We start from the raw sequence: 25271 nt of genomic DNA on the forward strand, positions 1-25271 counted from the left end.
TAAGGGTAGGAGTTGTGAGGTTACCAGGAGTGGCAGCACAGCAGGAGCAATGTGTAGGGCGACCTGAAGGGGCCGCCTGACTGTAGTCCTGGCAGATAGTTGCACAGTGCCAGGGTCCGTAGTTGTGGTTAATATGTTGGGGCAGCATGACAGGAGCTATGTGTGGTGCAACTGAAGTGGCTGCCGGACGCAGTCCTGGCACATGGTTTTATACAGGTTAAGCACTGCACGTCTGGAATCCGTGAGGTCTTTGGGGCACAACGGGCCGATGTTTGTTTAGGGATTGGAGCGGGTCGCGTGCCTTCCTGCCCAGGTCTCGAATTACGTGGGCCGTTCCAGGGGCAGAGCTCCTTGTATCCATATCATGAATCTAATGTTAGTTTTAGGAAGGCCCCGCATAGTACAAGACCTGCAATATCTATACATCCCCCTGTTACCTTCAATACACCTGCCGCCCATTTCTCACTCTTTCATTACTCCCCTAGGTGCTGCACCACCAGATGAGCATTACCCTTCCATAGGGTTGGGGTCCCCTTTGTAAGGCGGGCTCGACTTGGTGCGGGGATAAGGGGGAAAACTTGGGTTACGAAACAAAAAATTAGCTGGCAGGTTAGTTTTTCCTAGGCCATTTGGAGAGTGCACTTATTTTCTGTGTTTTACTGATCTTGCATGAGATCGGCATGCAAATTTTGGGAGTTTAACCGTGCTACGATAGTGGAATCTTGGGCAAGGGCAGATGCCCAGGCAACCCAGTTGGAGTATGGGCGGCAGAGGCACCAAGTGTGGGGACAGCGTTAGGAGGAAGACAGAGGTGCTAGCATACAGGGGCGAAAGGCTGCAGGGGCTCGCTTTCTTTTGGGTGGTATTAGTAGGGCATCCGGATTTTATGCTAGCAGGAAGGAATTTAGCAAGCCACGCACTCAAGGAGACAGGTTTTGCACGCATGACCATTAAACATATGGCATAGTGTAAGTACGTAGAGGCAACCTTTTTCTAAGGCCATCCCATCAGAAAGGGTGCCGCCACCTCAGACTTTTTCCCTCCTGAGGACGATAAAAGGAGTCCCTTCGAGTTGGGTAGCAATGGTAACCTGTTAATCATGGACAGGAGTTCCCCCGGGCTGAAGGTGCACAAACACGCCCTGGGTAGGTGTGGAATAGGTGTGTAAAGGTTGTGCCAACTCAGCAAAGTAGTGGCTCATTTGCCCCATGGCCAGGTGACAGGTGCTTCAGTTAAGCGTCCCCTGCCCGGTTAGCCAGTTGAGCTAGGCAGGTGGGTTAAGTTGCCAGCCACTAGGAGCTGCTGCCTCAGAGTTGGGGAAACAAGGTATTAAAGCACTAAAAGGTTACAATGGTTTAAGTAAAGTTGGCACGTCCTTCCAACTAGGAGGGAAACTACCCAGGTTTTATTCGGGGAAGGGTTAGCAATGCCGGGGATAATGAAGCAAACTAGGTAGCCTGGTGGGGGTGTAAGTTGTCACCACATATAGGGCACAGTGCAGTGAATTCACACTGGCAGAAGTTATGTAAGTGCATGTCTTGCGATAGGAGTGGACATCAGCCCGGAATACCAGCTCTTATAAGCGCAGGCAGAAGGTGTGGGGCTAGGGTGCAATCGCCATGTTAGGAAGTGGCCAGTTAAAGGGGATGCCCCTCAACATAAGCAGTGGGTACCACAGGACGCTTCACTTATGGTTATGAGACTGCCTGCCCTATAGCTGGCCCAGCTAGATGGGTAGGAGTGGTTGCCCTTAGAGGGGGCAAGGTCATCAGTGTGTGGGGTACACTGTTTAGAGGACTCTAAATGATAAAGTGTATTAGAGCTCCTACATCTCCTCTCCTGCATCCCAGCAACATCCCAATCTGGGGGCTGGGTAATCCACACCAGGATGGGTACACCGTGACGGCTACACAACATACGTAAAAGTCCGCAGTCAGACTGGGAGGGGATTTGTTTCTAACTGTCCTCCCATTCTCACTATCCACTTGTCTGCTTCCTGGTCTACATTAACAGAAGTTCAGCACGGGGCCACTCACACCAGGGTGGGGACAGCAGAATGGTGACTCAGCATCTGTAGATCGCTTGCAGACGGTGATGGACTGGCAGGCAATAGGAAAAGAAAGGGCAGGCAAGTTCTACGTATGATTTACTACAGGGCTCCACTAGCCAAGAGCGCTGGCCCCGTGTAGACACTTGACTCTTGTTGGGGAGAGGGATCTGTTGCAAGAGATGAAGCCCTCCATGTGTAAGTTAGGCAACAATTGGGGGCATGGGAGTTATGCTTTTGCGTGCCTAGTACACAGGGTGCTTTGAAGATGGGGTTTCACCTGCTGGAGAGGTCCTCGAACCTGCAGAATGCAGGTAAAGATGCTTAAGTGCAAAGAGAAGTGTATTGAAAAGTGTGCAGTGCTCAATATAGGGTGTGAAGCAACTCAGCATTTCTTTATTTTGCAAGGATCAATGGTTTGGGTATATGGCCTATCATGCGTTTTGAGGGTGGTACGAGGGGCAGAATGCAGGAAACAGAAGCATGGGTTGTTTCCACCACTGAGTTAATTCGGTTGGGGGGCCTAGGCTTGGGATAGAACAGCATGCTGAAGATAGCTACAGCACAGACCTGGGGTGCGGGGGAGGGGGTGTTTCCCTTCCTAACAGAAGTCCTCCATGCGTAAGATAAGCAACTAATTGGGGGGGGGGTGAGTTATAGGGATCAGGCATAACCCCTCGCTTAATGGGGCAAGGAGCCCGGTCAGGTGTGGCCAGGAATCCTTGTGCAGTAGAGTTAACGGCCTCACGGCCACAGACATTATCTGGCTAGGATACCCAGGCATGCGCTGGACCTGCTTGCTGAAGAAGCTGCAGCAGAAACTGGGGTGGGGGTGGGGGGGGTACCTCCTCCTAATGTGATGGTCATACACCAGGGAGGGAATGACCTGGCAGCTCTGGGGAGAAGGACACTGCTTCAGGAAATGGCGGTCACCATGTGTAAATTGAGCAACCAGCTGGGGACCTGTGAAATATGGTGGTTTGAGATAACGCCCTGGCAGGTGTGGCAGGGCGCACGATCTAAGGAAGCCATGGAGGTCTCTCGCAGGAAGGTTATCAGCGCCATGAGGAAATTCACTGAGCAAAAGGGTTTTGGCTTCATCCATAATTGGTTACTGCACACTAAGGCCACAGGGTGTTTGGATGAAGATGGGGTACACCTGTCCAGAGTGGGTATGGACCTATTCTTACTTGATCTGGGGAGGCCTTGGAGACAGCAGGGTGTAAGTAATGGAGGCTACCTTGTTGGGGGGCTCTGGGGTGACGGTGGCCACACCCAGAGCTGTGGCGGAGTTACAGGGCGATCCAGAGGCTGTATGGTACGTACGGGTACCCTCTGCAGGCGCACAACAAGGGTGCAAAGGCCAAATATCCACAGGGAGATCCTCGCGTTGGACCCTGGAGGAGCGACAGCGCCCCATTAGTCCTACGGGCGGTTGTGGATCTGAGCAACCGGGGGTTGCCTGGCAGGCTCCGCCCCCATATGGGGCGTGAGCAAGGGGGTGGGCTGTTGGTCCACCGGTGGGAGGGGTCTTCCCTACACCAAAATATGGCAAAGACCGTTGGATAGGGCCACAGTGTAACTTGGCTCATCAGGTGGCAGGTGGCGAGGGGCTGCCTGCCTTGGGATCGCCCGTAAGATAACCCACCATATTGGCATATTTGTAATGCTAATAAACGAGATTGTTGTATGGGGGGATGGCGAGTGTTGCCAATATTGGCACTAAGTAGAGGGGTGAAGCACTCCATAATCCCAGTGTCCAGTCCCTTTCCCTCAACGTCTTTTGAACCCGAAGTACCATTCTTTGTCTGCCTGGTATTGAACATCATTTTAAACATTATTTTTACAGGCCTGGACAATCCAGTCATCAGCAGTTAGGCGAACGCAGACCCAGAGCTTCTAATAGTGGTGAGAGTCATCATGTTGGGTGCTTTTCATCGCGTTTTGCATGAGTCTGTGGTGAGGTACGGGAGCTCGGCAGAAGGCGCTGAGAGAATCGGAAGGCATAGAGTCCACTGTGAAAGGCGAGTGCCCACTCCTGTGGAAGCGGCCCAGCTAGGGCTGCGTGCGGCTTGCAGAGGCGATGCACTTGCCCCCCTGCTACCCTCTTACGACCCACTGTTTAGTGTGAGAGACAGTGGATGCCACGCATGCCTAGCCTGACCCATGGTACAACAGTAGAGCAACTCAATTCAACTCACCTCTCTCTAACTCCTTCAACCTCTACAACTGCCAATCTAGAGTGTGCCGGTGTCTGCTCACTATTTACCACCATATGAATTCCAGGTGCCAAAAGACTATATCAATTAGTTTAGATCCCTCGAACTTTCATTGTAGTGGGCGAAGGCGGCGAGCTGTTATACCCTGAGGAGGGAAAGACATCCCTGTCTACTATGATAGTTAGAAAATTAAGAAGTCGCACCCTCTTATGAAGCGGCTAGGGGTGGTACAAATAGTTAAGAGAAGAAAAGAAAAAGTTAGCGCACTCTGGCGCATTAGAAGGGTTATCATCGATGCCAGAATTCTTTCCTACGACAATCCTTACGTCCCCTTCAAATGCGGAAACATTAAACAGAGGTAAGAGATGTTTTCTTACGCATCTAAGCGACAACATATCATTCAACACAGCAGATCAAACACCTAAAGCTGCAATGAATACAAAAATAGGTAGCACTGTTCCCACTACTGAACCAAGTAGTCAGCTGATAACCCAGGAAGCCGAACCCTTTCAGCCCCCCAAGGGACTTTACATTGCCTGACATTGATTCGAGTTAACTCCCACAGCCAGCAGGGAGCAACCGGATGAAAGAGATGTTAGCATTGTTTAATAGAACTCCTAGTAATGTTTCAGAGATTGAAGTGAATTTATTTATCCCGTCGTCTAGGTTTTCGTCTATTAACATCTTCTCAGCCCGCAAATGAGCACGGAGTCATTACACTTATTACAGAGCATACTAAAATCAATGCTATCATCGCTGAAAAAAACAACCAATTCGGATCATACTCTGGAAATCCAAACTGCTATATTAAAAAACTCTAAAAAGTCAAAATCTCTCTCTCTCTCTGCTGAAAGGGTAGAGACTGGAGTACGGGTTCAAAACAAGGAAGTCGGTGTTGGTTTGAAAGTGCTTCTCATAGGGAATATTAATAAAAATTCAAGTGCAACGCAAACAGGGAGAAAAATGAGAGAAGGGAGGAAAAAGAATGGGGAAGGAACAGAAATAGTCTACTCCATACCTAGGGGTATTGAAGAATCAATTCCAGATCAGGAGGCAAGTGAGGGGACAGCTGTTCGTCCCTGCTATCCACTATTTAAATGCTCTAATAGTGCAGGCTCCTTGAAACATCCCTTGGTGATTGCTTTATCTCCTGCAAGACAGGAACCTGATTCAAAGAAAGTTAACAGAAGCAAGGCCAAAGTAGTAAAGCCTAATGGGAAAGAGAAGAGTAATTCGTAGAATCTCCAAGAGGAAGACAACTCGAAGAATAAAGTTTGATTTAACTGTTGCCCACGCTAACGCCGAGGTAAGCAGCATCGCAAACATGGTACATTTACAGGCTGAAATCTCACAGGAGCCACTGTTCCTATGAAAATGGAATAAAGAGAAAAATGGGAAAAACTATAGTCGTTCTAATACTATGTTTGCTGGGGACAGTGTGTCATGATCTTTGTGCCTTCACACACCCGAAGGATGTCATGCTTCATCATTGAGCAGGGCTCCTCGTCGGGATGGCACTGCAAAGCCCTACAGGTCCCCGAAGTGTCACATTATTAGAGATCTTTTCAAGATAAAGCCGTATGGGTGCATGGGGGTGAGTGGCTGTGATGTCCTAACGTGAAGCCCTAAAGATGACTGGAGGGGTGGCTAAACAATTTTTTAGAGAAAATGGCCCTCTGCCAACAGTAAAAAAAAGAGAAGGCTGTAGAGATTAGAAGAAGATAATGGCCCTCAGTAGCTGGAAAAATGTAGCATGCCCCTAATGCACATGTTTAATGGTCATTTACAGGATGCTCAGTAATCGAACATGCCTCTTGTTCTTCCTGTAAAAGATGCTCAAGTGCTATTAAACCAACTGGCTCCTACTGTAGTAAACACACTGTACCAACTGGATAGTAGCAGCCCGCCCCTACACTCAGTTGTGGCAGAAAGCTCCAACCATAGATTGCCCTATGCAGAGCCAATATTAGATCAGTTTCGAGCTCTTGAGATATCAGACCGTTTCACACATGGGACGATCCCCTAAACAGACATAGAATATTAAGGTTATTGCACAACGTCGCGCAACTCCAGTCCCACTCTTCCTTCGAAATAAAGCTGGTATCCTTTCCCAATAATCGTGACCTCTCCATAGCTCACGTATAATTTTCGTCTAACGTGATCCCTTCGATAGTGCTCCAGGAAAGTGAATGGCTACACAAAAATGGCTTTGAGATGAAGGGAATAGGCTATGGGTCTCCTATCTGGCTGTCTTCACCGCAGCCAACGCAAGCATCCAACAGGGAAGGGAAACATTTGATCTCACCATCTAACCAAAATGGCCACCGGCATGATTGCGGATTCGCTTCAGTGCACATTGATAAAGGAGGCAGACAGATGTGGAACCACACTCAGCATAAAGTGATCAACACAAAAGCCGATGTCGCGTGGCCTTGGCTCTCGAGGAGTTTAAATGAAAATAAATTAAACAGTAACCCCAAACTTCCCTTTTAGTAGCCACATGGCGATCATCTCTTGGAACATATTTCTTTTAATTAGCTTTTCAAAGTGTACATAACAGTTGCAACTTGCATTCCATCACATTATCCAATCATTGCATTATTCACTTTCAATACACTACATTCCCATATTTCACATCTTATTGTGCATGTACAAGTAAAGGTACTTACACCAACTTAGTTTTCAGCTAATAAGGTCAATAGATAAGTAGTGAATGGGCCCCATATAGCTTTGGGCCTCGAGGCCTGTGGGAGCACCTGCCCATAATAGCCCAACTGGTCTCTACAGTATGCCAGGTCTTTCATCCATATATACATTTTGGGGGACAGTGCATAGCCACCCTCCTTTTTGTTAACAGCAACACTACCGCTAATAGTTTCCGATTGGCCGGCTGGAGATACTTAACATGGCCGAGTTGACACACTTGGGGGGCACAGGGCACTGGTTCCATCACCATAGCTGGGAGGGCCTGTAACACCTGCGCCCAGTAGTGATAAACGTGGTTGCAGGACCAGGTCTAGGAAGGAAGTCTGCTTCCACTTTACAGCAGCGAATGGATTGAGCATTCGTTCGTAACTCATATCTTTTCTCCTGGAGGGAGGGTAGTATATTTGCTGCAAATTGTTAATATGAATGATCCTTAGATTATAATTCAATGTTAATCTACACATTAATGCACAACAAAATTCCCAGTCTTCTAGCGTTAGTGCATCATCTACGCAAGATTTCAATTTATCTAGCGTAGCAGACATATCTACAGTCCTGTCCCGCTGGGATACATTGTACAGGCTGGTGATGCTTGGCGAGCATTACAGGTTAGTAGAATCTGCAGCGCCTCCAGTGTTTGGCCGACGCCGCGAGTAAACAGTGATATTTGAAAGTCAAACGTGGGGTCTGCCTCTGTGTTTAAATGAAGCTCCCACCCGGGTAGGCATCTCCCATCACCCCCATTCCTGCCTTCTCTAGTATGGACAATGCTCTGGACTCCTGTGGACCTGAAATCCCGGATGGTGTAAAAATGTCAGTGGCAGGTCATACTATGGGGATTTGCTCGCTCCAGTGCTGAGTGCGTTCCAAGCCTTTGTAGTGCTTTGTATGAGGGTTTATTTCTGCTGATGACTGACATAACTACATGTGAGAGGATAAGCATTGTTGCTTTCTATCACTATTTTTTTTTTTTTTTTTTGTCCTCATCTTGCGATCACTGTATGCTTATGGAGTGTCAGGTGTCTGCCTCTTTGTTCTTTTCCGACACTGCCCCTTGTTCTCTCTGGGCTGGGGAGTTTTGACTTTTAGATAGTATGAGGAGTTTCCTTTACTCGTTGCATATCATAGCTTCTGGCTTGAATCGGGGGAGGGAGCTAGCCAACTTGGCTACTCGGCAAGTACCATACTTGTCCACCAGAAGATGTATCGCTTTAATCATTGGACTTAAGTTTGGATCTTATCTGGTGTTAACAAAAGTTTCAAAACTATCCCAAAACTTAAACCTTTTGCTCACATTTCCTAGCTTATCAAGTTTGTTGATTCTTATTGCCGAGTTCAGCCATTCTGTATGAGTGGGGCTAGAGACTCCTATCCATTTTATACATATTTCTCTCCTTGCGAGTACTATTAATACAAAGAGAAGATTTTCCTGTTCCTTCGTAAGCCCCCCTTCATAACTTGGGTCTAATATCCCGAAAAGAATAAGTGTAATACTCACATTTAGTTGATTGGACAGGATAATACTCAGGGTCTTACCGACTTGGTCCCAGTACTCCTTCAGTTGAGGGCAATTTTTGAACATGTGAATGTCGTCAGATTTTTCCTCGCCGCATTTTGGGCATTTCTTTATTCCAGCGTTTTTAAATTTGGAAAGTTTTTTTGGCGTCCAATAAGCCCTATGAATAGTTTATAGATGATTCCTCTTCAGAGCAGCAGATTTCAAGTTAGACCAGCATTTGTCTACTGATTTTTCCCAAATTAAATCCAGTTCTGTGGTTACAATATCTTTCCCCCATATTTGAGTTTCCATGTTGTTATTTGTGTCGTTGGCCATTATCAAAGCCCAATACCACTTTGCTACTTCCTTAGGTCGTCGCGCTGTATTGATCATGTCGTCTTCCAGTTTTTCGTTACCATTAATACTAGGCAGAGTTCTAAACCAGCTTTGCATTTGGTAATATTTAAATTTAGATAAAGTATTATTTGATATTTCTTGTAGTTCTATCCATGTTTTTAAGTTTGCACCATTTAGGATTTGTCCCCAATATACGATGTCAGCTTTTTTTAATGCTAATGCAAGAATGTCTTTTAAGCATTCTGGGGTTCCCGGAGAGTCCCAAATAGGAGCCCACTTACTGTAATATGATATGTTCAGGATACTTCTAATTTGTGTCCACAACTTTGCTGCATCCCTTAATATCTTTAGCTTTATTTTTTTAAAGTATTTGGGGTGTTCAAACTTAAACAGCGCATTATCTTCTGATTTTGAGATTGCCTTAAAGTAAGCGGGGTAATATTCGTGGTTTTTTAATAATATTTTGATATTTTTGAATTGGAAAGCTCTGCAGTATTCCACCAAGTCGGGGCTAGCCAACCCACCATCTTTCTTGCTCCTCCTGATCTTTTTCCATGCTATTCTCGATCCTTTAGCTGCCCATATGAAGCTTGTTAAGTCTCTCTGTGCTCGAGCTAAATTTGGTTTTCCAAATTCCATTGGTATCGCGTTAAATAGGAATGTAAACTTTGGCAGGATAGTCATCTTGATTATATTTGATCTCCCAATCAGACTCAACGGTAGAGAGGTCCATGTCTCCAGAAGTTTTCTTACTTCTCCGGCAACTTTGGTTAGATTTCTGTTTGCAGTCTTCATTATATCATGATTAATTAGGATTCCTAAATACCTTATTTCGTTTTTTATATAGTTGCTTTGAAAAGTCGTATTCCATGTCATGACCTCTGTCTTCGTTTCGTTCACCAAGTAGCCTGAAATTATCCCGAAATTCTTCAAAGATTTCTCTATTTTAGTTTTGGCTTTTGGATAATTGTCAGTAAAGATCATTAAATCATCTGCATACAAGGCGATTTTTTTCTCCCATGTGTCGTATTTGAATGGAGTGATTTTGTTATTGTTTCTTAATTCGTTTGCCAATGGTTCAATATATAAATTGAATAATAAGGGAGAAAGCGGGCATCCCTGTCTCGTTCCTCTAGTTATCTTTATATTTTCTGTTAACCTGCCATTGATTAGGACCTTTGATCTTGGATGTTTATAGATTTGATTTACCATACCGATAAAGTGAGGTCCAAAATTATTATTGACCATAACTTTCTCTAGAAAGGCCCAATTGACTCTATCAAAAGCCTTTGCGGCATCAATAGTGAGTACGGTGAGTGGGATTTTCTCAGTTGTGGCGATATCTATTGCGATTAGAAGTTCTTGTGTTACTTCGTGTAGGTGTCTTTCTTTAACGAAGCCTTTTTGATCTTGATGTAATAATTTTGCGATTATTTTCCCTAATCTAGCTGCCATTATTTTGGTAAATATTTTATAGTCCGCATTTAATAATGATATTGGGCGGTATGACTCGCATTTATGAGGGTTTTTACCGGGTTTCAAAATTACTGTAATTATGGCATCATTCCAGGAGTCTGGTATTGTTTTGTGTTGTGTTAAGATTAGATTAATTAGTTTGGTTATATGGGGGAGTACAGTGGTTTTCAGTTTTATGTATAATTCATTTGGTAGGGCATCCGGTCCTGCTGCTTTTCCCTTTTTTAACCTTTTGATAGCTTCTGCCACTTCTTCTTCTTGAACCTCTCTTTCTAGCTCTTCTTTTTCGTTCTCTGCAAGTTTAAGAAGTGCTGCATCTTTAAGATATGAGTTAATCATTTGATCCGAGGGAGTTTTATCTTCCGTGTATAAATCTTTGAAGAATTTCCAGAATTCCTGTCTAATAGCATTTTCATCAGTGGTAGGAGTTGTTTGATCATCGGGAATAACACTTTCAACTTTATTTTTCGCTAAATCCGTTTTGAGCTTCCATGCCAGCCATTTTCCGCAACCCTCCCCAAACTCATGGTTTGCTAATTTGCTGGAATCCCATTCTTTCTTTAACCTGTCTTCCAAAATTTGACCTATTTTATCTTTTTGGGCTTGTCTTTTATTAAGAAGATCTAGTTTTTTTCCTTCCTCTTGTTCTCTGGATATGATAATGTCTAGGGAGCTGATCTCTGATTCCAAGTCTGAGATCTCCTGTTTTAGCTGTTTATTTTTATATGCCCCTAAACTCAAGAGTTTACCCCTTATGACAGCTTTATAAGTGTCCCACGTTATTTGTTCTGAGGTACCAGATGCGTTTAACTCAAAGAAGATATGTGTTTCTGTTTCTAGTTCCTTTATAATTTCTTCGTCTTCCAACAAAGTTCTTTCGACTGTGAATCTCCTTTCAGTTATGTTTTCTGTAAATTGTAAAACTAACTGCACTGCTGAATGATCTGACAGATGAGCTGGTAAGTGGGATACTTTTTTCACTTCTTTTGATAAGTTGTTGCTAACCAAGAAGAAGTCTATCCTGGATTTATGACCCAGTTTTTTGTTATGTAGCGTAAACGGATGTGATTTTTCCCCTTTGATTTTCCAAATGTCTACCAGATTAAGATCTCTTTTGTAGGACACGATCCATTGTCTCATTTTCTTTAAGTTTGTGTGTCTACTTGGTGGTGATCTGTCTAGTTTTAAGTCCATTACCAGATTAAAATCACCTCCCAATATTATTGGGGAGTTGACTAGTAACAGTTGTGCGTATAGTTTTTTTAACGGATCCGCATCATCCAAATTCGGACCATAGTACCCTGCAATAGTAATGGGGGAATTTCCTATTCTGATATTAGCTATAGCCCATCTTCCTTTATTATCCACTTCTGAACTGATTATATTAGCTTTTAGGGATTTTTTTAAAATTATCGCAATTCCTTTAATGTTACATTGTTGTGTTGTACATATTAATGTATCTACCCACCATAAGTTCTTAATAATTTGATCCCATTCATCTTTTAATAGGTGAGTTTCTTGTAATATTATTATCTCACTTTTCTCGGTTCTAATATACTCCAGAATTTTATTCCTTCTGCTTTTTGTCCTCAACCCGTTTACATTCCATGATAAGATTTTTACATCCCTACATGCACTCCCCATTTTATCTGTTTAGCTGTTATGAATTTATGGTTCACTCCAAGTTGTTTTAATTTCTTAAGTATTAGCAGATGAGTTTTTTTTTGTTTTTTTTTCCCTATTTTGCTCCCCACCCTTTTTTGTATATTTTTATGTTTTCTAAGTTGTGCTTTACGTTTGCCCTCCCCGGGGAAGCCTCCCTCTTCTTCTCTTCCGGTTATCTTCATAACCCTTTTGGCTTCCCGACCACACCTCCGTGATTTCTATCTATGTACAAAAAAGAATTTTGTTGGTTGGTTTATATCTTCTTTATTTTTATTCTATTCTTCGTCCTGTCCTTAGTTGTATTTAGATCTGTTTCTTTATGTTTCTCGATATATATTTTCTGTCTGTTCTCTTTTTTTTTTTTTTTTTTTCCCGTGTCAGTGTTTATACAAGATTTACAGATTTATATGATTACATGGTCCTTGTGATTTTATGTGAAATTTTTAGCTCAAAGGTTCTTCAGAACGTTTTTGATCTCTGATTAGTTCTATCAAATTTTTCACTTCATCAGGCTCTCTTAAATTTCGCATTTTGTTTCTCCACATAATCCGTAGTGAGGGTGGGAATTTCATTTGCACTGTGGCACCTAGCTGTTGCAGCTCAGACATTAAGTTTCCCAGTTCCCATTGTCTAGTCTGAGAAGCTTTCGACATATCTGATCTTATTTTAAAGTTCCAACTGTCTTTATTGTATGTCCCTTTTTTCAAGGCCTCTCCCAGGATCTTATCCTTCAGCGTATATGTTTTAAAGTTAACTAGAATCTTTCTGGGATTTTTCCTTTCTTTACTCTTTCCATAAGGATCTCTGTGTACTCGCTGTATATCCTTTTCAAGGTTATCTTTGTCTGCCCATGGGAAATATTCCATCAAAAGTGCAATTACAAATGATTTAATGTCTTTGTCCTCTTGATTCTCTGGCACATTTAAAATCCTTATGTTATTTTTCCTCGCTTGATTTTCCAAGGATTCCAATTTTTCATTGATGGTTTTATTTTCCAATCTCAAGGAATTTATTTCCTTTCTGTTTTTCTCCACCCTTCTATCCAAACTAGTAACTTCATTTTCTACTGCTGTCACTCTCTCGCCTAGTGCATTTAGTTTGCAGTCCAACTTCTCGCAAACCTCCTGTATTTTATTCTGTTTGGATTCGGATATGGAAAATTTCTCTTTCATTTCCATCCATATTTTTTCGAGTAGTTCATCTGTGTGAGTTTTTGTTGTATCTTTGTTGATTTCCACAGTTCTTAAGTCATCATCCTCAACTTCTCTAGTTATGTTCAATGCTGCTGCTACGGAAGAAACAGCCTCTTCCGTTATCTCTTCCGTTGTGTTTGCTGCTGTAGCAGCCAGGTCTGCGCCTCCCTCCGCCATATGACTTACCACTCTCTCTTCCGTGCTGTTTTGTTTGATCTTCCAAATCTCTTCTAGACTTATATTTTCTGCTGCTTTGCTTTTCTTTTCTTGATTCGAGGTTTTCTTCCTTTCTTTCCACTACCTGAAATCGATTTTACGTTTAGACTAGGAGCAGCTCGCTGTTCCTCTTTTCTTAAGAACAGACTATCCAGTGGTTTAGTTATCAATTTAGTTGTTGTGACCTCTTTGGTTGTTATGACCTCTTTCTCACTTTCCAAAATTTCTGAAACTCCTTGAGATTCTAAGGAGGTAAAAGTAGAGAGTTCTGAGTCCAACTCTTGCTGCTGGATTTTAAAGTAGGACCTGAGAGAGGGAGTGACTTTTGTTTTGATTTTGGATTTTTGAGTAAACTCCCAATTATTTCCTTCTTCCTTTTCTTTTTCTTGATTACTCTTTAGGTGACCTTTAAGTGACGTTTTTTGTTTTTTTTTGCTCACTCTCGGAGTGATACCTTTCGGGAACTGCTCTTGACTCAGGAACTTTCTATTCCGTAAACTATAGAAAGATTTCACTATATTTGGCTGGGTCTCTGGCTTCTGTGGTTCTGCTTTGGTTTTGGATTTAATTTGATTATCTGAGAGGGTTATTGACTCTTGAGATATTTTCTCCTCTATGTCCTCCTGAGTTACTCCTATGATTTCACTCATATGCTGATTTTTTTTTACTATGTGTATATTTATGGCTTGGCAGGGTTGTAAGTGCATATAGGTTTGACTCTGCAGGAGATATTGGTATGGTTGACTATCAACACTGTTGGCATTAATGAAGTTATAATCTGTATTATAGCGTAGTTTTGCCTGAGTCTTACAGATGTAACACGAGGTTTCTTTTAGTTTTCCCAAAATCCAGACATCTTCTACATTTAAGAGGTTGTTTGTTCCTCTTTCCTCATTATTATATTTTAATTTTCTCAAGTTCGCCTTTTTTGCACAGTCTTTTGGTTGCTCTGACAGGGCCGAACTTCCCTCGCTTCCCCCCTCTGCCCGCTGCTGCTGCCTCAGCTCGCTGTCTCTGTCGCTGCCGCTCGTGCCCCGGAACTGAAACCTCAGTCTACCGGAGGCACGTCGGCAGCGCGACTTTGCTTCTCTAGCAGCGCTCCACTTCTCCGGCGAGAGGCACACACCGGGACCCTCCAACACCTTGCCCGCTCCCGCTCCCGCTTCCGCTCCGCCGGTTACCTTGAGACTTTGCTCCACTTTATCTTGGATCCGGAGCCTTCCGCCACTCCACTCTGCTCCGACGATCTTCCGAAGGACCCACTCCAGCCAGAAAGGCGCGCTGCACACCTCCGTGACAATGGCGGAGCACCAGGCTTCGTTCTTCCCTCCGAAGCTCCCGGGAAATGGCGATAGTCCAATGAGGAGCACCATGCCGTGACAATCCACAGGTAAAACCCTAGATCAACGCCAGACAGCACTTTTCCGATTGTCGTAGTTTCTTTACTTTTTCTTTTTTTTCTAAGAGGTTGAACTTCTATGAGCCACTGTATATCAGTATATACCGCTATATGCTGCAATCCATTTCATATATATGCAATTTTTCTCGCTTTTCATTTCTCTACGTTTCTCCGCATGTTGTGTTTTCTCGTCTTCCAACCTTACTGCAATTTTCACGGATGTGTCGGGAGCTCTCCGACCGAGCTTCCTACTCGGCCGCCATCTTCCCCTTCCATTGTACAGGCTGGTGATGCTTGGCGAGCATTACAGGTTAGTAGAATCTGCAGCGCCTCCAGTGTTTGGCCGACGCCGCGAGTAAACAGTGATATTTGAAAGTCAAACGTGGGGTCTGCCTCTGTGTTTAAATGAAGCTCCCACCCGGGTAGGCATCTCCCATCACCCCCATTCCTGCCTTCTCTAGTATGGACAATGCTCTGGACTCCTGTGGACCTGAAATCCCGGATGGTGTAAAAATGTCAGTGGCAGGTCATACTATGGGGATTTGCTCGCTCCAGTGCTGAGTGCGTTCCAAGCCTTTGTAGTGCTTTGTATGAGGGTTTATTTCTGCTGATGACTGACATAACTACATGTGAGAGGATAAGCATTGTTGCTTTCTATCACTATGTGTGGCGTGTATTTTGGGGGTAATACCATAGTGTGCAAAGTGCTTGCGGGCACAGATAGTATAAATGTAAATGTGAGACTGTTCCAGCTAATTCTGGGTTGTTTCCCCTCCAAGGCGAGGTTCCTCATGTAGGATCTGAGGATTTTGAAGAAAGCCTGTGTCAGAACAATGGGGATGTTTATGAACATAAACCGGAACTTGGGGAGCACAACCATCTTCATAATCGCTTTCTATCAGCGAGTGATGAGGGGACACTTGGTCTTAAAATTTCGAGACAGTTAAATATCTCAGAGTCTCTGTACACCCACACGCCTATTTGGGTCTGTACACCATTCCAGTTGGAAGTTCAGTGCATGTGGTTCGGTGCTCGGGGTCAAGGAAAAGATAGTTGACTTAGTCCAATTAATGCTCAGCCTAGAGTACCACTCATATTTTATGTATTCACAGACATCCAGCGCTAAATTTGCAGCCGGGTTCCTGACATATAGCACCATATTGTCCGCATACGGGGATACGGCTAAGGATACTGGCGAAACCACAAGACAGCAGCAGCATGGCACTTTCATATCATACAGGCCATGGGTTCCAGAGCCAAGGCAAATGTAATTGGTGACTGAAGGCACCCCTGCTGTGTCTCTGTATATCTTTCGTACCTCTGGTGTGTTGCCATTGACGCAAACTTGCGATACCGGGTCCATGTACAGCATGCAAATCCATTGCAGGAACGCGGCATACCACACCACACCACAGATGAGACTTGTTCTTTGACTTCACCACTTCAGTAAGGAACAGAAAAGCCAACTCTGTAAGAAGCATTCCTCCACTAACATGAAAACTCACAACTCCTTCCCTACAACTGGCCAAACAATGAAATGCATTTCCCAGTCCCTTCCTTCCGCACTCACTGTTGAGTAGTCTTAAATCATTCCTGATACATACATCACTGTTTAGCTTCAAAGCTAGGTTTTAACTACATAAGTTCCATGACAAGTACATACTTACTGAATGCATTTAAAGTCTGAACTATGGACACCATCAACCTGCTTGATCATATCTACTTTTGGAAATGTGTGGACAGCTGTTTATTTCAGCCCTGTTAGTCATCAAGTCTTTCACAACTTTTTTGGTTATTCTCATTCTTCATAGATACATGATGCACTTTCCTTGATCAGTTTTTTCCCATGATCCACATAATTCCTCTTTGACTTCTCAACGGTTGGGTACATTTGCTCTCCAGAACCCTCCTTGATGCTCAAGAGTAAAGCCGCATGGCCAAGAAGCAGACAATGTGTCACTGTTGACATACATCCCCTCCCCTGCCCACTTTGACTCACCTTGTAAAACTTCTGTTTATCTGCATTGATTTCTGGTTCAAGCTCTGCCTCTGTCAGGATTCCTTGGTGAAGGGTCTCCAGGACTGCTGAGTAGTCAGGGATTTCCTTCTTGATGACACGCAGAGGTTCCATGATCTGTTTTGAGAAGACAAAGTACAAAATACATCCTATTATTATCAGTGTGTTAAGTTTTAGATGGCAATTGTATGGCTTCAAAATCAATTAAGCAAGGGAAAAGGGTACATTTATACCAATTTTAGCATGTCTATTAGTACCCTTATTGCTCAGCCTTATATTCATCCAACAATCACTAGACATCAATTCTTCTGACAACCCTGGCTTCTCTACATTGTTTTCCACTGGCGGAGAGGATCAAGTTCAATTCACTTTGTATTGCCCACAGCGTACTCCTCGATAAAGGGCCCAAGTTCTCCCGTACTTTTGCAGCACCCTGCCTTCCCAGTAGGATTTTGTGCTCCTCCTTGGCCCACTTAGCCATAGTTCCTAGGATCAGATTGATAACATTTGGAGGGCGCTCTTTTGCTTACAACGGCGCTAAGCTTTGGAATTGCCTTCCATATTCTCTCAGATCAACTACAATGGAACTTCCCTTCTGAAAATCTCTAAATAGAGGTTGGTTCATAGTGGTAATTTAGGCTTTATTTTGAATTTTTCCACAGTCCTTTAAAGAAAAACCTACAGACACAAGGTAGAGGTAAGACTGAAAAAAGTCTTTTTCATAAAGTGAAAGAAGATAAAGGGGTTTCGAGTAGCTGACCTAAAAACCTTATCCCTCCCTCCCCCGCCCCCTCTTTTTCAGCTACGCGTGGTCCTGATGAGAACTCCCCCTAAATGAGGGAGTTTGAAACGCGTAGACCGGCTCTTCAAACAGCCTTAGGAATCTTCCCAATACATTTAAACTAATAACTGAAGAAGGTTATCCCAAGGCTGTTGTTAATTGTAAAAAAATTGTTGTACAATTCATGTAAAAATGTATATTGTTTGCAGATCGATGTGAAAGAAAAGTGTGGTTAAGTCAAGTGTGTTTGAGTGAATGCTTGTGAGGACTGATAGAGAGAATGAGAGAATATATTGTGGTTTTGTAGGTTATGATATAGTGCAAACGTTAATGGAATGTATTCAAATGTACAAATGATATAAAAAAGAAAAACGTTTTTTTTTAAAAATAAGAATCTAAAAAAACACAGATTGAATTCAGACAGAAAAAGAAGTCTTGGTGATGCAGTGATCTAATTCATTATGTTCATTTAATTGTTTCTAATAGAATTGCGGTACTGGTATTCGTTTTGTCATATAGGGATGCCTAAGGGAGCCATGTGCTATATAAGTGCAGTATAGAATAGACTAGAACAGAACAGGACGCCTCAGTGGGACCAAGAATAGTAAATTGTGACTTATCACTAATTCCACAAGAATACGATCACAAACAAAGTGCTCTTTCCCTTGGTCCAAACCTTGCCACCAAAAAGTCTCCTTAATTTTTACTTTCATTGTTCTAACACCGATATACCCTCCGTGAGCACAAGTCAAATGTCTGGTCCTGGTGCCCTTAAGAACAACTAACACATTGCAACGAAAAAGAAGATCATTGATTAGATATAACTCTAATCTCGCTGGGCACAGGCTTTGGCAGGAGTCATTCGCTGGGTAATATGTCTGATCAAGGGAAAGCCAGCAACATTAAGATCCTTAATTAAAAAAGAGTTGATGGGCCCACTAAAAGAGTACTCATTGCTTATAAAGAACTATAGGAAGGCCCTCACACTCTTGGATCTGGAGGAAGTCTCCCTCCTAGCCCTTTCTACACAACAACTAAAGCTCACATTAAAACATGCCACCTGGAAGTTGAGCTATGAAAGGGATCGTAACCTGATCTTACAAAAAAAGGGGACAAACCAAGCTGTTGATTCTTTTTTGGTAAGACAAATACAACCTTATGTCACTTGGAACATGCCCCATGGCTTGCACCGCTTTTGGCTACTTCTCAGGCATGATCTACTCCCATTGAATAAGCTGCTGGCCAAATGGTATGGCATATCCAATATATGTAACTTTTGTAACAGTTCAGTCCAAGACTCCATACATGTCTTGTTAGTTTGTCCAGCACTAATGGCACATCGTCGGCGGTGGGTAAAGCCCGTATGTATCCAGTTTGGTATTTTATCTGCTAGATCTTTGATTGATGCAATTTTTTGTCCTCCGAATGAAATCTTCTGTAATAGAATTTTTAATTTTTTTAAATGTTTCTTAGAATTGTACTAGTTGAATGGCATGAAATTTTGTATATTACTGTCGAATAGGTTGATAACATGTGGCCTTATTTTAATATGTTTAACCTGTATTATTGTAATATGTGGATCTCCACGGAGTTCCAAAATCATATTTATAAATAAATGAAAATATAACTCTTCGGACGCAGGATTATACTTGTTGATAACCTCATTCTACAATTTACAATCCAGCCAACCTTAAACTATGTACCCCTCGACTTTAGGTAATTCCAAATCTTGACCCAATGGTGTCAAACAATTCATGTTTAGACACAACACCCTCAGAGTGACTCTGAACTGAGCCCATTCATACAAAAATCTTCTAAAACATAGCTCTAATCCCCACACTGGTTCATAGGAAGCTGAGATAATCAGCTGAGATACTATTTGCACATGGGCTGGCTTGCATTTTATAATCATACTGATGCCATCTGGCTATTCTGGGAGGGGCTCTACCTGAGATCAATCATTCAGGGGTTTGTGTTCAACCCAGACCTTGGAAGAAGTGACACATAACTATGCCTTCAAATGAGAAATTCCACACCAACAAGCTAAAGCTTCCCTTTCCACAACTGAAGATGGTGTTCAGTCTTTTTAAGACTCCTGGAATCAAAGGCAACTATTCTTCATTAGTATACCGCTTCTGCAGAAGTGCAGCCCCCAACTTCTCACACTGGTGTCTCTCATGATAATACTTTCCTCATGAGTATCAAATGGCTTCAAAGGGCTGGCTTGAACCATTTATTTTTTCATCATGTCAAATTACTTGACACAGATATTACACCATACACATTTTACCTTCTTTTTTAGAATTATGCACATATTTGAAGTATTTTTTGGCACACCTCAGAATAGCAGAAAATTCTAACATCCCCATGCATCACCTGAATTCATCCTTGTTTTTAGGGTAGCAACATTTTCAATAGCCCTGACCAAACTACTCCTCGGATTCACTCCACTAGCAGGCAATCTTATCCTACGTAACCCATTTTTAAAACACCAAATTTGTACTTTTTAGCACTCAAAGTGACACCCTTATCTTTCAAATTTGACAGCGCACAATGACCTCTTTCATCCTGCTCATGTTGATTAGCTTCAACAATTAGGATATCGTCCTTAAAAGTAATAAATTCCTTGATGACTTTAAATACATCATCCATCTCCCTTTAAATTACTGATTAGGCTGAAACATGACCCAAAAGGCATTCATTTAAAAATATAACTCCCCTCAAGAGTAATGGAAGATGTTAGATGTCTATACTCATAATGGTTAAGAAACAGAGGGAGAAGGAGGATAAACAAAGCTAGGTCGGCCTCCAGTTACATGTATCAAAAGATCAGGAACCCAGGGTGATGGATTCAGAGACCTAGTTTGTGTGTTATGGTTACTGCATAAGTTATGTCAGTGCTTACCAAAAAGAAGAAAGAAAAATTTCTTTCTAGAGTCCCTTCACTCACCGGGGTTTCCCCACGGTGACATGCTTCATCATTGGGGCCATCCCAGTTCTCTACGAAAAGGGGCGTGCTGCGACTAGCGAACTACGCAGGAGCACTTTATTTGTGAAAAACTATGTGTGGTGTAAAGTGATGTGGTGGTGGAGTGGGTGTGTGAATTAAAAATACCGTGCTAGGGGGAGGAGCCAAGATGGCGATCGGGGCAGACGTGTAAGCCCTCGGCTCCGCCAGCCCTTGAGCCCCGCGTCAATATCCTGTCCATTATCCTTGTGCTTTTTGACGGTGGCGTGTCCTGAAGGTTGAGCTGACTTTCTCCGCGTTTTCCCGGGATCTCTACCTGCCCGGTGACTGGAGTTACCTACGAGGTCGTCCCACGGCTCTGGCCCCAGCTTGAGCCACTGTGCATCGCCGGACCGGGAGGGACGGAGGGCGGCCGTGCTGAGTGGTTGGTGCCGGCGACTGGGAAGTGCCGTCTCCTGCCTGGGTACGGACCGGACCAAGTCGCCCTGCTGTGATTTTCGAACACTGTGCCTACTGCACGACCGCGAGGAAGGGGAATGCGGTGTGCTTGACTCCTTTGTGCGGTGCCGGAGGCGTGCTGCCTAGCCTCCATTGCTGTCTTTGCCCGCCACCGGCGAGTGGATCCTGTCGTGCCCCGACCTCATAGCTGAGCCACGCATGCTTCCACCAGAAGACGGCCGACTGCAGCTCGCTTTGCACGATCAGTGGCTCGGACTGCAGCTACTTAATGCCGCACCCGCCCCAGCTTCATTGTTTACTTGCTAACAAGATGGAGGTGCTCCGCGTCTCCCAAAGTGGGGAAGATCGTTTACCCCCGTCCCGCGACCGCCGGAATCGGACTGAGCTGGGGCACGGATCCCGGGAACCCTCTCACGAATCCGAGACGGAGGTTCCGCAATTTACTCCTACCTACGGAACCGTCCTCGCTGCCCTTTGGGACCTACGATCTGATATGGAACTCGTCTCCCGCGCACTGGGTGAGAAACTCGACGACATTTTACTTGAACTGGGGCGGGAACGGAGGGTCGGTTCCCGGCGACGCGTGGACTTGCCTTCTCTGCCGGCTCCTGGGGCTGCAATGTCTGCACATGTTTCTAACGATGAGGGGGCAGCTACTGACAATACTGGTGCACGCAGTCTGCCATCCGCCGGCACTACTCCTGGTACTTTGTTTCCCCTTCCTCCAAGGTCTGCAACTTTGTTTCGTTTACCACTGCATTGTACTTGGGTGAAATCTGAGTGGCCTCCATCCCTCCTGTTTAACGCTTCTCGGAGGCCTCCGCTCTCTAGATTGTGCAAAGTGTGCCATCGGACTATCCTGGAGTCACTCCTCATTGGGGATGACGGACTTCGTGAGGACTGGAGACGTCCATTTTGTGGTCACGAGCCCTCCTTCTTCTACCTGGAGCCATTTTGTTTTATCGTTCTAGAGGGAGTCGGCTTTCCTCAGAGGTTACGTTTTGGGGGCCATCCCAAATCGGGCCAGGGCTAGGTGCCTATCCTTGCGGTTATGATTCACTGGCAGATGGAGACTGGGATTAGACTGTTTTGTAACCGATTCAGGCGCACCATATGGGATGTCTCTCCCCACTTGGAGCTGTGGATATGCCTACTGGTATTCTGACGTTCGGGACGGGGCTGATGATTCTTCCCTCACTGATACTGACTGTCTGCCTGGTTGTGACCCCGGACTGAAACACCTGTGGATGCATTGATTACGTATTGTATGTGGTTATCACCCATTTCGGATTGTATTCCTGTTCTGCGCGCTGGCCTCTTCTCCATTCCGAGCTGCAATAATTGTGCTTTATCATTTTCGTTTCTTCTCTCTGGGGCGACTGTTTTTTTGCGGGCTGATGGTCTAGGGACAGATGATGTGGTTGATGACTGCGGACCTTGTATTGTTTAGCCAGGTGGGATCCGGATCGGCACACTAAACGGCGTAGGGGTTGCGAATGGCTGGGGGTTCAGTAGATCTGTTATTATGTGGGCTCCTCCCCGCCTCCTTCTTTTTGGGAGTGGTAGATCAGCTTGTTCTTTTCTTCCTCCCTATATTCAAGTGTTGAATTTCTTCGTTTATTATCATCTTCTTTCTTTCTTCTATATTTTCTTGCTTCTCTCGCCTTTTTCTTTATTCTTCTCTTTCTTGCTGTATTTCGGGTTTATGGGGCGACAGACACTCTGCTAGGGGGGGTAGGCCATAGCCTCTGCATGTGTGTAGGGTGGGGGGTTATATTTCATTTTTGTTAGTTTCTATGGGACCTATTTTTGCTTCTTTTATAATTTTTCCTTTTTCTTGGCCCGTGTTCAGGCATACTGGGTGTGGGGTGGCGGCGGCGATGCGAATGGGATGTTGCAATTACTACCTTGTAGTTGAATATTGTGTGGCCATCCTGCCTGGTCGGGACTTGCATATCGAGATGTGGATTGACCGGAAACTGTAATTAATGTCATGTCCCACCTGCACGGTCCTTGCTCTTATTTTATTATTTTATGAGTATGGAACAACACGACCTGAACTTAATAGTTGCACAAGAAACTTAAAAAACTTAACCTTCATTACTCCTATGTCATGGTCTTGCGGCGTCCTCCAGTTTGATTTATGCTCAATAACCGAAGTGCTGCTGTATTACTATGTCACCGTATTGCATGCACTAGTGCTCTATGAGAGTTCGTGGCCGGCCGGATGGTTGTGGGCCCGTATTTGTTCTTTATTTCGTGCACAATAAAGGTTTTCAAAAATTTAAAAAAAAAAAAATACCGTGCTAGTGGGCCTCAACAATTTTATTCTGCTCCTAGTTTGGTATATTAAAATGGGGTGACACTGCTATTTAACCTTGAGCAGGGTCAAATCAGTTTTCTTTGGTTAACATGTTTCAAGCTCCCCAAGCTTTTCATCAGGACCATACAGGGTCCAGCCCTGTATATACCACTCCTATATTCTAATAAATAGGATTATTTCGATATATCTATGCGCTGTTAATTTTAAAACATGCGTGTTATACATACGATTTGTACCTTAATGATGTTTCTGTAAAAAAGAATGACACATGGTTAGTGGCAAACATCCCCTCCTTAAGAGCAAAGGGGTCACACATATGATTCACATTTTTTGTAGGGCGGTGGTGTCCCTTATGCACCTTATTGGTGCGTGCAGGCTCTCAAGGCCAGTGCAAATAAAAACGAACGATGTGAAAATTGTGGTTTTGTGAATTCACACATATAAACAACACAGGACTTAATGTGACTATAGACAAGACACACAACACGTATATCAAATTTCATCATGGTAAAGGCATATTTACATGTATTGGTGCTTAATTGCACTTCATGGTCTCAGGCGGGGGCGGGATCACCTCATGGAAGCATTGCTGTTGGGTTTTAAATGCAATTGTTAAAGTAGCGTTTCCACTGGGAAATCGCGTTTTCGTGGAGAGTATGGGACCCTCGTTACGATCGATAAGTGATCATGCCCGCTTGCCCTTTGCATGTCAGTACTTACTTCCGTATCGGCGAAACCGCTCGGTATTACCTATTCGTTCCCCTCCCGACCGCATATTGACGGCGGTAGTGCGGACGGTGTATTTGAAGTCACTGCGCTTCCGGGTTGGTGAGGTTGTGAGAACTAGACAGTTCAGTGCTTGGCGGCCATATTGGGAGGACGTTTGCTTAGCGGAACAGGTCAAGGGTTAGAGAAATGTGTTTGGAAAATACCCTGTAGCACCGTTATTCGAGTTTTCTTTGCAAAAAAAATATTTTTACATTGGTGTTCTAGTGTTATGCTTTCATTATATCCTATTTAGAAATTTTTAATAAAAAAGAAAACGTTGATCGTTTCTTGTATGTTGGGGTCATTGCAAAAGCCGGTCTATAGTGCTGTGGTGGCTAGTGCACTTAGTTCCTTCTCAGGTCCATGGGAAATGGTCTGTCATCTGATATTACACTGTTTCTAAAATTAGCAACCATTTTCACATTGTTCGTTTTTATTTGCACTGGACTTGAGAGCCTGCACGCACCAATAAGGTGCATAAGGGACACCACCGCCCTACGAATTAATCCTATTTATTAGAATATAGGAGTGGTATATACAGGGCTAGACCCTGTATGGTCCTGATGAAAAGCTTGGGGAGCTTGAAACATGTTGACCAAAGAACACTGATTTGACCCTACTCAAGGTTAAATAGCAGTGTCACCCCCATTTTAATATACCAAACTAGGAGCAGAATAAAATTGTTGAAGCCCACTAGCACGGTATTTTTAATTCACACACCCACTCCACCACCACATCACTTTACACCACACATAGTTTTTCACAAATAAAGTGCTCCTGCGTAGTTCGCTAGTCACAGCACGCCCCTTTTCGTAGAGAACTGGGATGGCCCCAATGATGAAGCATGTGACTGTGGGGAAACCCCGGTGAGTGAGGGGACTCTAGAAAGAAATTTTTCTTTCTTCTTTTTGGTAAGCACTGACATAACTTATGCAGTAACCATAACACACAAACTAGGTCTATACTCATAATGCAAATGTATTTGATGGTATACTGATGTCATGTCAAACTAAGTAAAAACGTTCCCTCCTTTTAACCTGGTAAACATTTCAGTTATGTTTGGGAGGGGATGTCTGCCAAAACAATATTTTTTGTTTAAATCATGTAAATCGACATAGATTTGCAATAGGCAATTTCCTTTGCAAGCTGAATTGACTTGGGCCAACCCCTCAGAGCTTT

General features: G+C 43.8%; 1 protein-coding gene across 1 annotated transcript in view; it reads right to left on the bottom strand.

Moving 5' to 3' along the window:
- The window catches only part of LOC147661249 (NFX1-type zinc finger-containing protein 1-like), an 805409-nt gene that overhangs the window by 271009 nt on the left and 509129 nt on the right, over positions 1–25271 (bottom strand). The window contains exon 15 of the mRNA XM_086951201.1: positions 16776–16910. Within this exon, the coding sequence (XP_086807327.1) occupies positions 16776–16910 (135 nt within the window). The remainder of the gene's footprint in view (positions 1–16775; positions 16911–25271) is intronic.

This window comes from Lissotriton vulgaris, unplaced genomic scaffold (assembly GCF_964263255.1).
Source record: "Lissotriton vulgaris unplaced genomic scaffold, aLisVul1.2 SCAFFOLD_534, whole genome shotgun sequence".
Taxonomy (NCBI): domain Eukaryota; kingdom Metazoa; phylum Chordata; class Amphibia; order Caudata; family Salamandridae; genus Lissotriton; species Lissotriton vulgaris.